A 12656-nucleotide genomic window follows, 5' to 3' on the forward strand; every position below is an offset into this window, starting at 1 on the left:
ACAGAAGTTAATATGTGTAATAGGAGTTAGTAACAGGAGTTAATATTTGTAACAGGAATTAGTATGTGTAACAGGAGTTAGCATAGGTACTAAAATGGCACTGTCCTATGCAAATCCATATTTTGGATTGGCCTCAAAAGCCCTAAATTATTATAACCTTTGATAAAAGACACAATTATGTTTTTCTACAGATAAAAGTATATGTAAACAGACAGAATAACACAGGCAGGATTTACACGCTCCTTTGACACTATTCATCATGAAATCCTTCTTGATTGACTCCAGGACTGGGTAGGTCTTAGTGGCTTGATCTTGCACTGGTTTAGATCGTATCTAAATGGGCACAAATGTTATGTTGCATTATGTACTTCTTCCTTCACACATCAAAAAATAACTTGTGGGGTCCCACAAGGATCAATTCTTGGGCTTTTACTTTTCAACCTATATAGCAGGGGCGATTTTAGGATCTGGTCTTTAGGGGTGCCCAGCCCCCAGTGCTCACAGAGGCACAATACCAAAGTATTGCGCAGGTGCAGAGCAAGGTTTTTGCATAATATAATATTTAAAAAATGTGTTGAGCCAGGGGGTGCTGAGCAACTTCACGGTGGTGCTCTAGCACCACTAAAAATACCCTAGCCTCGCCCCTGCTATATAGTACTGTATATGCTTCCATTACCCCATATCATTAACAAACATGATACTAGTTATCATCAATATGCAGATGACACTCAACTTTACATTTCTTTAGAACCTAATGCCCTAAAATCAATTAGCTCACTGTGTGAGTGCATAGGTGATATATAGTCATGAACAATTTTTTGCAGTTAAATAAAGAGAAGACTGAGGTTCTTGTTCTTGCTAGTTATTCACAAATGAAAGATGTTCAAACTTATTTAAAACAAATGAATCTGAAGGCCAAACAAAATGTTAAGAACCTGAGCATCACTTTTGATAATGTGCTCAGCCTTAAATCACACATCATGACTACATACAGGACAGTATATTTTCACCTTCAAAAGATTGCTAAAGTCTGAGACATGCTCTCTCTTGCAGATAGTGAGAAACTTGTCTATGCATTTATTACATCAAGGCTAGATTATTGTAACACAGTTTTATTTCTGCTCTCCCAAACAGCTTTATTTCACACCTACAGCGAGTTCAGAACGCTGCTGCAAGGGTCCTGACCCGGAGGAGAAAGGAATCATATTACAACTGCACTACACTCACTGCAGTGGTTACCTGTCAGTTTTAGAGCAAATTTTAAGGTTCTGGTGATGGTTTTTAAATGTCTTTATGGCCTTGTTCCACTTTACCTTAGTGAAATGATTGTTAGATATGTTCCAGTCAGGTCTTAAACAGCCATGCTGACTGGCTGTGGTACTGGTGATTCCTAAAAACCTTCTAAAAAAGATTGCTTTTGCCACTATGGCCCAAAGCTCTGGTACTTTCTTCCTGAGGAGCTCTGAGACATTTCATCCCTGTACACCTTCAAGAAGAGCCTACAAACCTTCCTGTATGATCAGCATTTAAGGAACTTTAATGGCTTACTATTTTATTATTTCATCACATTATTTTATTTTATCACATTGCATTTTATGTTTGTTCTTCTAATAATTTATATATATTTTTAAAATTATTACATTATTTTATTGTTTTCTTCAATTAATTTAATAATTATTTATGCAATAAAAATTATTTATATTTTATTGTGAAGGTTGAAGGAGTGCAAAAAGTGAAGGAAGCGATCACGCCAGTGTCAGGGAAAATGGAGGATTTAATGAATAAAGTGCACCAACACAAAAACCATGACATAATCCAAATTAAGGATACAGTAAACAACAGTCACCTTGTACAAAGACATGAAGAAAAATGACCCTCAGGTGTTGTATTCTCTAATGGGCCCCGCCCACCTGAGGGACGAACATGATGTCACAACAACAGGACAAACATAGTTTTCTTGTATTTATTCTGTTAAGCACTTTGAGTTGCTTGTATGTACAAGAGGTGATATGCAAATAAAGACTATTATTAGTATTATTACTACTATTGTTATTATTATTAATATTATTATTATTATTATTACAACAGAGCTTGATTAAGGAGACATGGTGAGAATATGGGCTGAAAAGTAATGGGGAACAGGCATAGTATTTTGGTGTGTGTCTGTGTCTGAGTGGGCGTCTCCCCTGTGCTCCGGGACCAGCATACCAAGGCAATTTTATGATCTATGTCATAGACATATTCTACACTGAATGTCTATTTTGTCAATCTCACATTATCAATAACCACATGGTCACAAACATTGTGTCAGTAGTTTATGTACTTTTCTGCTTTGAATAATATTCAGATAATATACTTTTTTTCACAAGTTGGTTCTACTGAACCAACAAAATTCTTTGAGCGTTTTATCGTAACTGACAAGGTTATGGTCAAGAGCTTAAAGTGTCACACAGTGTATGATCTGAGACAGGTGTGTTAGAGTAGACCAAATGCAAAAATGGTTTGGGTATGGGTTGCTCAAGACACAGAACCAGTGCTCTATATAATCTGATATTCAGGACAATAAACTGCCTGCCACATACTTTTCAAAAGGTTAAAGCCATCTAAAAATAACTAGTCATAACTATTTTTGACATCAACTGACACAAACTCTTTAATTCAAGCCTGTCAAACTCAAACATTAATAGGGGTGTAACTTAAACCTAATATTGTTCAAGGCATGCAGGCTTTGAATAGTTCTTATAAACAACTTCTGTTATTTGTCTGGGTTTATGCACCAAGCACTCAAGTGTCATCTGCTGCTGCTATAGCACTGTGTGCCCACCTAGAGGCACTCTCCCACTTTACATTACAGTTTTCTGCTGTATTTAATGGCTTAGGATTTTTCTGACAAAGGTACATCATCAGATGTGCAAAGTGCTTCTGTATTAGTAGGAAGAGGAATCAGTTTGATATGAAAAAGTTGATGTAGCTAATGAGGCTTATTAAGCAAAAAAAACGATCTATCTATCTATCTATCTATCTATCTATCTATCTATCTATCTATCTATCTACAAATACAATATATATATATATATATATATATATATATATATATATATATATATATATATATATATATATATATATATATATAGTGAAGTACAAAGCGTGAAAGAGAAACTTCATCAGCTGTGTATATATATTTTCTGTATATTACCTACATTCATTGTTACCCTTGTCCAGATCTGATAACTGGATAATTTCCTCACATATTATAGCCTATAATCAAATGACTTATATAATATATATAAAAGACATAAACAAAGTTCCTAGTCATGGTCAAGAGCTTCTCTTTCCCTTCCCACAAATGTTTCCAACCTGAGAAATAAAAGTTCCTGTGTGTTTGGGAGGGTGTTTGCCAGCAGCAGACAAAACACAGTGGAGCAGCGGGGTAGGAGGGGGAGCCATGTATTTAGCACTATGTATTAAAATGTTTTCATGTGGTTTGGCTGCTGAGGAATAAACTCATGTTTCACGCTCATCACATCACGTCCCAGTGTCAGAGACACTGAACACAATGGGAGTGGCACATAGAGACAGAGGCTGAGGCAGCTGGTGTGAGCATGGTGAGAACAGTAGCAAATTCTTAGCAAACACCAATATTAGAGGCAGCTACAAACACCTGATTCTGTATAATGCACCATGTGAAGGTTTAACTGGTGTTAGTTCAGTCTTCATTTCTCTGGCCTGTGGTACTGAGCTCTTGCATCACACGTTTATGCAACAGAACATTTGGCTGTATACACTGAGCATTGCTTGGATTGGTTTTCATATGTAAACTTCATTCCTAACACCTACCATGTAACATTTGCTGATGGACATTTGCTGAATGAATCAGACGATATCTGAGCACAGGGAGGGGGCGGCGTTGGCCGCGCCGAGCCCACCACTGGCCAGTTTGGCGAGAACTCCGACAGCTGGAGAAAGTCGCATGGCCACGGTTGTGATAACAGGGACTGTTTGTCTTATATAACTCGCGCTCCCTCTGCTTCACTCGTATCAGGGGAAATCCATCTGAGAAGGCGACGGCTAAAGCGGGAGCAGGGATGAGTGCAGTGAGTCAGACAGACAGACAGATAGACAGACAGGGACCTGGCAATAGGGAGAGTAGATTCTGGCTCTAGGCCAGAGGATGGTTCTTTCTGGGAAAGATTCAGCTGTTCGTTTTGTCACTCCTACAGATGACAGACTCTGCAGGTTCAGTAAAGCTGACAGATGGGGGAGTCTGCCGCGTAAGAAACATTTTGTAAATACAGTGATAGGATTTGCTTAGAGGATTTTCATAAATTTAGGGATTGTTCTTCCTCATGGGTTTCTCTGCACAGAATGTATGGAAAAAATTTCAATGCTTAAATGCACATACTGTCCTCTATATATCCTCTAAATACACATACACACATACACAAACATACACATATGTGCATATATTACACAACCTGAAGCAGCTGTACACTAAAAAAAAAAGTAAAAAAGTAAAACAAAACAGTTAAAAAGAGAAAAACATCTTGTTGGAAACATCTGATTATCTAATTTAATCCCAGTTAATCCAGGAATGCTGCAGATTGAAACAGGAATTACAAGTACTGCCTGGAATTCACAGAGTAAGATTCCGAGGGTGATAGAGGGAGGGGTGAGAGAAGAGAGGGGCATGAAAACAGAGGACAATTTCAAAGAGAGGGGGGGGGAGTACGTGGGTGAGTGAGAGAGGAAGAGAGAGCATGAGAGAGAGAGAGGCCAACAGACTGAATGGCAGACAAAGTGGGGGGGGGGGCTATGGGATGGGTAGGGTTTGAAGTGAGAGTCAGAGGACTGGAAATTGAACCAATCAAAGACATATAAAACCACGCACAGGCACATGGTGAGACTGATGAGCACACGCACCCTCTCAGAAAGGCACTCTGAAACACAGCTGATCATCCGGAGACTGCTGTGTGAACCCTGTGTGGAAGAAGACAGTGGATCAAGGTGCAGGCTTGCACTTATGGACAGCAGAGCATAAAACAGTGCAAAAACTGACCGACACCAAGATTTTCTAGGAGATCCAGCAATTCAGGCCATTCAGCAATGAATGTAAGTAAGGACTGTAAAAGTTCTTTTTGGGGGGATTTATAAATCTTGAAACAAAAAAATATTGTTGTTGTCATTGTTGTTGTACTATATGCTATTATTATATTACGAATTATAGTATAATAATTACCGGTAATAATAATAATATTATTGTGCAAATGGTGCAGTAAGGGCACAGTCATTCTTGTCAGATCACCAAATTATCATAAATGCTATGGCTGGCATTGGGGATTGAGATGGCAAAGATAAAAGGGTGAGAAAGTGAAGAAATATGCTGCATATTCATATTCATAAGTAATTGGACAGGACATTATTAAGGCTCTATACTCTAGCACACTGAATGAGAAACATAAATGTACTTAGTGGATATTTATATGTGGACTAGGGAACCTCCTTCAATCAATTCAATCTTCCTCAATCAATCAATTAGAGAGACGTTCAGTGTGTTGAGAATCCACAATGAACAGACTTAGCAATAGCAAACAACTTTAAAATGTTACAGAAGACCACAACAATGGGCAAGCAAAGTACTTTTAATTGATGACAGTGTTATCAATGAAAAATGATCCAATCTGAAGGTATATATGGCAGTGATCTGATGCATAATACTGAAGCAAATGCACAGTTTCTCACAGCCATAAAGCAGAAAGTTCTTTACTACTTGAAGTGAGAGGTCCAACCAGAACCCTTCTGTATACACAATTCACTGCTTCATTGCTTCAATACACATTGGAAGGCAGAAGTCCCCTAAACCACTGAAAGAATCACTGGTTTTGAAGGTTACTGGAGCATGCCCACTGTGATGTTATGTCTATGGCTCTCAGACTAAAGGCTTAAATCTGCTGTTTGAGATCATGGTGATTGCTCGGTTTCCTATTAGGCAGTACAGAGGCGAAACAGCAAAAATGGACCATTTTCCCCTTTCCCTGTGCCATTCTTAAATTTTATACTGCTATGGCAAAAATGTAATCGAATGAATCTTCAATGCATCTTCAGTTATTGCTTATTACCAGGGTATTTATATACTGGAAGTGTTATTTGTCATAGCACCTATATGAACAATAGTGGTTCTCCATCTGTGTAAAATATACTCTCTCACTACATTTGCTCAGCTAGTGTTAACAGTAATAACAATTCCATATGTGAGGGGTTTCATCTCCAGTCCTGGAGACCCACTGTCCTGCTCAGTTCCAAGTTCCTCAGTTCCCCTGCTGCGACACACCCGATCCTGCTCAACAGCTCGTTATCAGCCCTGCATGAGATGATAAGTGTGCTAGAGCAGCGAAAAACTTGAGCCCATCCAGGGAGTTGGGGCTTTGGGGCCTCTAGGGTGGTGGGGCCTTGGGGCAGCAGCTCAGAGCCCCTGGGTCTTCCTGGCACTGGTTCCCAGAATTACTGCAGCAATGTCCACTGTTGCACCTGCTGTAGGGTTGTATGTACCATCAATCAATAATGAATGCTCAGAAGATGAAAGTCTGTAGGAAACTTTGTTAGAGATGAGAGGGTTGCAAGGGGATGGAAAAAACAACAAACGTTAATCAGAAACACTAACTGTGAAGGATCCAGCGATGTGCGCCATGTGAGTCTGTGTCGGGACGCGAGCAGCGCTTTACAGGAGCTCTCGGCTCGGCTCGCCAACTTTTAGCGTTGCCTGGCGACGCAGAACACACTCCTGATCTGCATGTTGCGACCCCCCCATAACACACGCTCGTCCAGCTAATAATGGAATACCAGTTAAGCCGTGCAATTGCACGGAATGCCACTTGTGCATGAGGCAGGGGTGGGGGCAGGGTGTAGCTCGAGAGGGTTAGGACAAGTTGTTAAGGGATATGCTGGCATGCCAAACATCCCTAAATGAAGGGTAACAGGTCCAGACGATGCTTGATAACAGCAGAAGAACTGTTGGGTCAAACGTAGGACCTGGTTGGACAATAAGCAGAAAGGGTCACAAAAGGGTGAGAAGACTGATGTGACTGTTTTGAATTAATGGAGGTGGTGGCATTGCTGCCTGCATGATCCACATGTGTGTGATTGGTCATGAAGGCCAGCTATGATGCTGTCTGGGGGGAGGGGGTGGGGCGAGTTGGGTTCTGCCTTTCACATCGAAGCTGTTGATATATCTATTGACAGACACTGCCAGTGCTTGTGAATTCTCGCACCTATGGTTTATATTCAGCTTGGAATATGTGACGTGGGAACAGTGAAGGCTGACAAAAAAACGCTCTTGTTGTTCGGTTTTCAGGATCCCACGCAGGAACTGGAGGAGCTATGCTACCTCACGGCTCAGTCTATGACATCACTGGTGACCTCAGAGCACTTCAAAGTGATCAAGAAGCTGGGACAGGGCTCGTACGGCAAGGTCATGTTGGCTGTGCATAAAAAGAGAGGTCAGTGAGACAGGAGAGAATGCACTGGAGAGAATGCACCGTCTGTCTGAAATACTGAGACAGGAGAGAAGGCACCCTCACAAACCTGTCTGTCTGAAATACTGAGACAGGAGAGAAGGCATCCTCACAAACCTGTCTGTCTGAAATACTGAGACAGGAAAGAAGGCACCCTCACAAACCTGTCTGAGGCAGGAACACTGACAGGAGAGAACGCACCATCAGAAATCTGACAGAAGCAGTTAGACAGGAGAGAACGCACCATACCATGTGTGTGTCTGAGTTTGATCCAGTGAGACAGGAGAGATCCTAATCGGTTAGACCGAATTGGATCCAGTGAGACAGGAGAGAACACATCATTGAACATTTGTTCCGGGTCTGATCCATGAGACAGGAGCAAACACACTATCATGAATCTGTCTGATCAAGGCAAGAAAGAGCAAACAGTAAGGTGCCTTGTGATGAGTGTTAGTGTGTGGAGCGATGAATGTTAGAACCACAGGTAAATTATGATGTAAATTATAAATCTATGTTACCATAGATGCAGCAATGCACATACTTTCTCACCCTTTACATCTGTACAAATATATAATCCAATACCCGACTTTTGAACTCTGACCTTTTCCCTAGGCACCCCTATGGCCCTGAAGTTTTTCCCTCGCCACTCCACCACACTTCACTCCTTCTTGCGTGAATACAACCTCTCCGTGTCATTCTGCACGCATCCCTCACTCACTCGTGCCCTCGGAATTTTCTTTTCCACCCCCTCCCACTACGTGTTTGCCCAGCAGGCTGCCCTCTATGGAGACCTGTATGACATCATCGTATCAGAGGTGAGTCTGATCCAGATTAATCCTACTTAAATCCAGCCGTGGGCAGTCTGTGTTTATTGTAGTTCATTTTTTTGCTGCAGCAGCAGTCTTCATCTCCTCACTTCAAACTTCCAACTCCTTAAGAACATGCAACACATGCTGACATTATTTATATTCCTGACACTTTCAATAATCGGACCAAACATTTGATAAATCACAGCCTCGTACATTGAATGTCTACTTTACTAGAGACACCCATCTTATAGTGTGTTGAACCGCCTTTGGCCTTAAGAAACGCAGCAATTCACCGTGGCATAAATTCCACAATGATGAAACTGTTCAGCAGGAATGTTGGCCCATGTGGACAAGGCAGCTTCTCAGAGTTGCCTCTAATTATATGAATGTACTGACACAATCCGAACAATCCTTTCTACCTCGTCTGAGAGATGCTCCACAGGTGTCACGTTCACTTTTGTCTGTGTGTCGTCTGGCTCCGCCTCCCTCCTGTCTGTCACGTCTGGCTCCGCCTCCCTCCTGTCTGTCAAGTCTTTGTTTTTGTATTCCATATGCTTCTGTTTGCTTTCTGGTCTCCCCCACCTAGTCATCTGTAACCACACCCCTTGTAATCTACCTAATGTGTCCCTTGTGTTGTCTGAGTTAGTGTCTTGTACTTAAGCCCTGTGTCTCTTAAGTTTGTTTGCTGGTTCATGTATAGCCATTCTAGTCTCTGTGTGATTCTGATTCCTCGTTTCTGTAAACAAGTAGAGTAAGATGTCTGACCCTGTGATCCGCTTTGGTAGCATCTCTCTTTCAAGACAACTCGGCTTTTTGACCCCTGAATGTAGTGCGCTGTCCTGCTGAAAGTCTCCTTCTGCCACATGGTAAATAGCTGCCTTGAAGTTGGGTACACCCTACTCTCCAGACATCCATCCATAGGTATCAGAGGACCCAGGGTGTGCCAAGAAAACATTCCTCACACCATTCTACACCTCCAACAGCCTGAACTGGTCACATATTGGCCCATGCTAGACTATTACTGATGACCATGGCTCATTCAAAATCACTCAGATTGCTTGATTTTTCAGTTATAATGTGGATTCATGCTGTAACTGATCCATGGAAAAGTGATCTCACTTGATTTTATGCTGTTCTCCAGGGTCAGGTTTGCAATTTCCATACAGGGAATCTCAAATCACGAAAGGGCAGGTGTCTCAAATAGAGTTGCCATTCAGTGTAGTGGTGTACTTGTAAGATAAACAGGCACACTGTGGGGCTCCTTTGGGTACACAGCAGGTTAGGATTTCCAGGACATGGATATGCTCCCGTATTACTCCAGTGTGAACCAATTCATCCTGTCATCAGCCAAATGCAGTCTACTGAGGACAGCCGCAAAGACAGAGCATGGAATTCATGATGGATCAGCATTTATTCCCACCTGTCTCCCTTTTCGTGCCTCACTTTGTCTGTCACTTTGACTGCAGGCAGGCGTGAATGAGGAGCAGACTCAGTGTGTGATGTCTCAGTTGAGCGGCGCCGTGTCTTACCTGCATTCCCTGGGCTTCGTGCACCGTGACATCAAGCCCGAGAACGTGTTCCTGTGTGACTCCAGGTGCCGCTGGGTCAAACTGGGCGACTTTGGCCTGGTGCGGGCTCGGGGAAGCCAGGTACGTGCAGTCTGGTACAACTCCCCCTTCTGCGTACCCGAGATGGAGCAGGCCAAGGAGAAAAAGAAAGGAGGTGGAGAAGAGCAGGACGAGGAAACGGAGGACATCTGGATGTCTGTGGAGCCCAGCCTTGACAGCTGGGCCCTGGGGATCCTCATATACTGCCTGCTCACCAGCTGCTTCCCCTGGGACGAAAGCACGTCGGACGACTCAGCCTTCTGCACGTTCCTTGACTGGTTCAACGGCACACAACCAAGGGAGGGGACAGACAGTGGGGTCAATGGACAGCGGGCTGACGGCAAGCAAGGAGGGGACCACCGCAGCATCAAGGAGAGAGACACGAGAAAGGGTGAAGAGGAAGAGCAAGTCTCAGCGGCTGCACCTCCTCACTTCGAGTCGCTGAGCTCTCTAGTCCTCACCTTGCTGAGGCAGCTGCTCCACCCGCAGCCCGGGCTCCGTGCCGGGCCAGAGGAGGTGCTCTCCTATCTGGGCGGAGCCTGGCTGCTGCGGACAGAGCAGGAGGAGAAGAGAAGAGAGCAGGATGCGCAAGAGGAGGCCAGAAAGGTGCGAGGGGGAGGAGTGGACAAAGACAGAGGAAGAGAAGGGAGAGGAGAGAGATAGAAAAGTGGAGAAAAACCCACTCTGGACTGAAAGCTGTATATATTTAGGAAAGTAATGCATATCTGGTCTCACAGAATTTTGGTATTTTTGTTACTATGTAAGCGTGTGACAAGTCATACAAGGAAATGTTGTAATACAGAATTATTCTAAAACTGTATAATGTGACACAAGTACTGTATACTGTGCATTTTTAGAAATACATCAATGTGCGTGCATTTTAGAATTTATATTATGTATATGTAGACTAGAATTTATTATTTTCAGTACAATAATGTTTATCTTTATACATTATACATTATATAACCTGAATTGCTGAGTATGGTATAATTACTTACTCACATTACTTACTTTACATAATTATACAAATTAGAGGTGTCAAGTAACGAAATACAAATACTTCGTTACCTTACTTAAGTAGAAATTTTGGTTACTTATTATGAGTAATTATTTTTCAGCTGACGTTTCACACCATTATCTGTACTTTCTACTCCTTACATTTTAAAAATAGCCTCCTTACTGCTATTGCAATTTGGCTTGTTTTCATTCCGGTGTGTCGTTTAAAAAAAAACCCTATCCTGACTAATCGCGCCATCCGGATAGAGTGAATTTGATTGTGGTTGGATGAGAAGTATAAACATATAATATTCCGACACCCTATTGGTTGTCACCTGCACACGTCACGTCACACTCCAGCGAGGACGTAGCAGACATATGTAGCTTAGAGCGAAGTGTCCCAACTAAGTACCAGTGAGGAGGTTGGTAGTCAGGAAGACCAACCAACCCTTGTACTAAAGTACATTCATTTTCAATGGGCATATGTGCCCATTTTTCAACATTAACATTTTAATATAACATTAACATTTTAATTATAGTCATTATGGCTTTTAGAAGAATGGGGTTTTTGGGGAGGTGGGCTAGTGCACTATAGACCCCTGTGGTGCGACCTAAGCTTTTGTCCTTAATGGCTTTTTTTTCCCTTACATTACTTTTACTTTTATACTTTTAAGTAGTTTTGAAAGCAGTACTTTTACACTTTTACTTGAGTAAAAAGCTTGAGTTGATACTTCAACTTCTACAGAAGTATTTTTAAGCCCTAATATATATACTTCTACCTGAGTAATGAATGTGAATACTTCTGACACATTTGATACAAATGAAAGTGTTTTCACAAACACATACACTAAATACTCATGGAGCGAGACACAGACATGAAATAGACTCAACAAACTGTAGATGAGCGATGTTGACAACATCGAAACACATATATACTTTAAAATAAACAGGCCTCAAGTGTACTGCATGACGTTAATGAGACGAGACACCGGCGAGATGGATGAACGCACGCACACTGAGCCACACCCAAAGCAAGTACATATAGACAAGAATAGACAAAGACTACACATACACACCCCTCGGATGAGGGGTCACGGGCTGTACCATGACATCATTATTTGCATGAACACATCAACCTAGATTTTAAAGTAACTGGAACAGTTAAAGGGTTATTAATGTCATAAAATATGTTACGAGCGAGGAGAGAATAGGCTGTCAAGACAAGGTTAACATACAAAGGCAGCTTTATTTGTTATGCAGGTAGCGCCCACTAACATGTAGCACACAGAATGAAACAAGGATAGACTCTGACAAAAGACGAGCACAAAATAGAACTTTGATGCACTTTATATACCTTGAAATAAATGATACACAAGTGTTGACATGACAAGCCAAAGGTGACATGGATGAACACATGCACATTGGACCATAAGAAATACATACATGGACACAGCCAATGTAGGCATCGTCCAAAATGTCATATGGTATAGGTAAAATGGAGGACGTAGATTGTCTGAGGTTGTATGCATACTGCCCAGTCGCCTACTGAAAGAACATACTGTTTTTACGGTTGAGCAGAACGTACTGCATTGAAATCTAGTGCATACTGCTTAAGTATGCCATTTTGGATTGAGCCGTAGACTACACATTCACACACCCAGGGGGAGGGGCCTGGGGCTGTAATGTGACACATGTTGTCTGTAGATCAATTTCAAGTAACCTTAATGGCTTCT

At 41.9% G+C, this 12656-nt stretch overlaps 1 protein-coding gene across 1 annotated transcript; it reads left to right on the plus strand.

The window, feature by feature from the left end:
- The first annotated feature begins 4849 nt into the window (after window positions 1-4849).
- Window positions 4850-10899, plus strand: sbk3 (SH3 domain binding kinase family, member 3). The gene is made up of 4 exons (XM_076970989.1): window positions 4850-5112; window positions 7352-7496; window positions 8124-8326; window positions 9787-10899. The coding sequence occupies exons 1-4, from the start codon at window positions 5107-5109 to the stop codon at window positions 10588-10590; spliced, it is 1158 nt and encodes a 385-aa protein (XP_076827104.1). The 5' UTR covers window positions 4850-5106; the 3' UTR covers window positions 10591-10899.
- The last annotated feature ends 1757 nt before the right edge of the window (window positions 10900-12656 follow it).

Source organism: Brachyhypopomus gauderio, chromosome 13, assembly GCF_052324685.1.
Source record: "Brachyhypopomus gauderio isolate BG-103 chromosome 13, BGAUD_0.2, whole genome shotgun sequence".
Classification (NCBI taxonomy): Eukaryota; Metazoa; Chordata; class Actinopteri; order Gymnotiformes; family Hypopomidae; genus Brachyhypopomus; species Brachyhypopomus gauderio.

Excerpts from the sequence above, each read along its gene's own strand:
- sbk3 (XM_076970989.1), top strand. Across the intron at positions 7,497-8,123 it reads GGCTGTGCATAAAAAGAGAG|GCACCCCTATGGCCCTGAAG; the intron begins GTCAGTGAGACA and ends CCTTTTCCCTAG. Across the intron at positions 8,327-9,786 it reads ATGACATCATCGTATCAGAG|GCAGGCGTGAATGAGGAGCA; the intron begins GTGAGTCTGATC and ends CTTTGACTGCAG.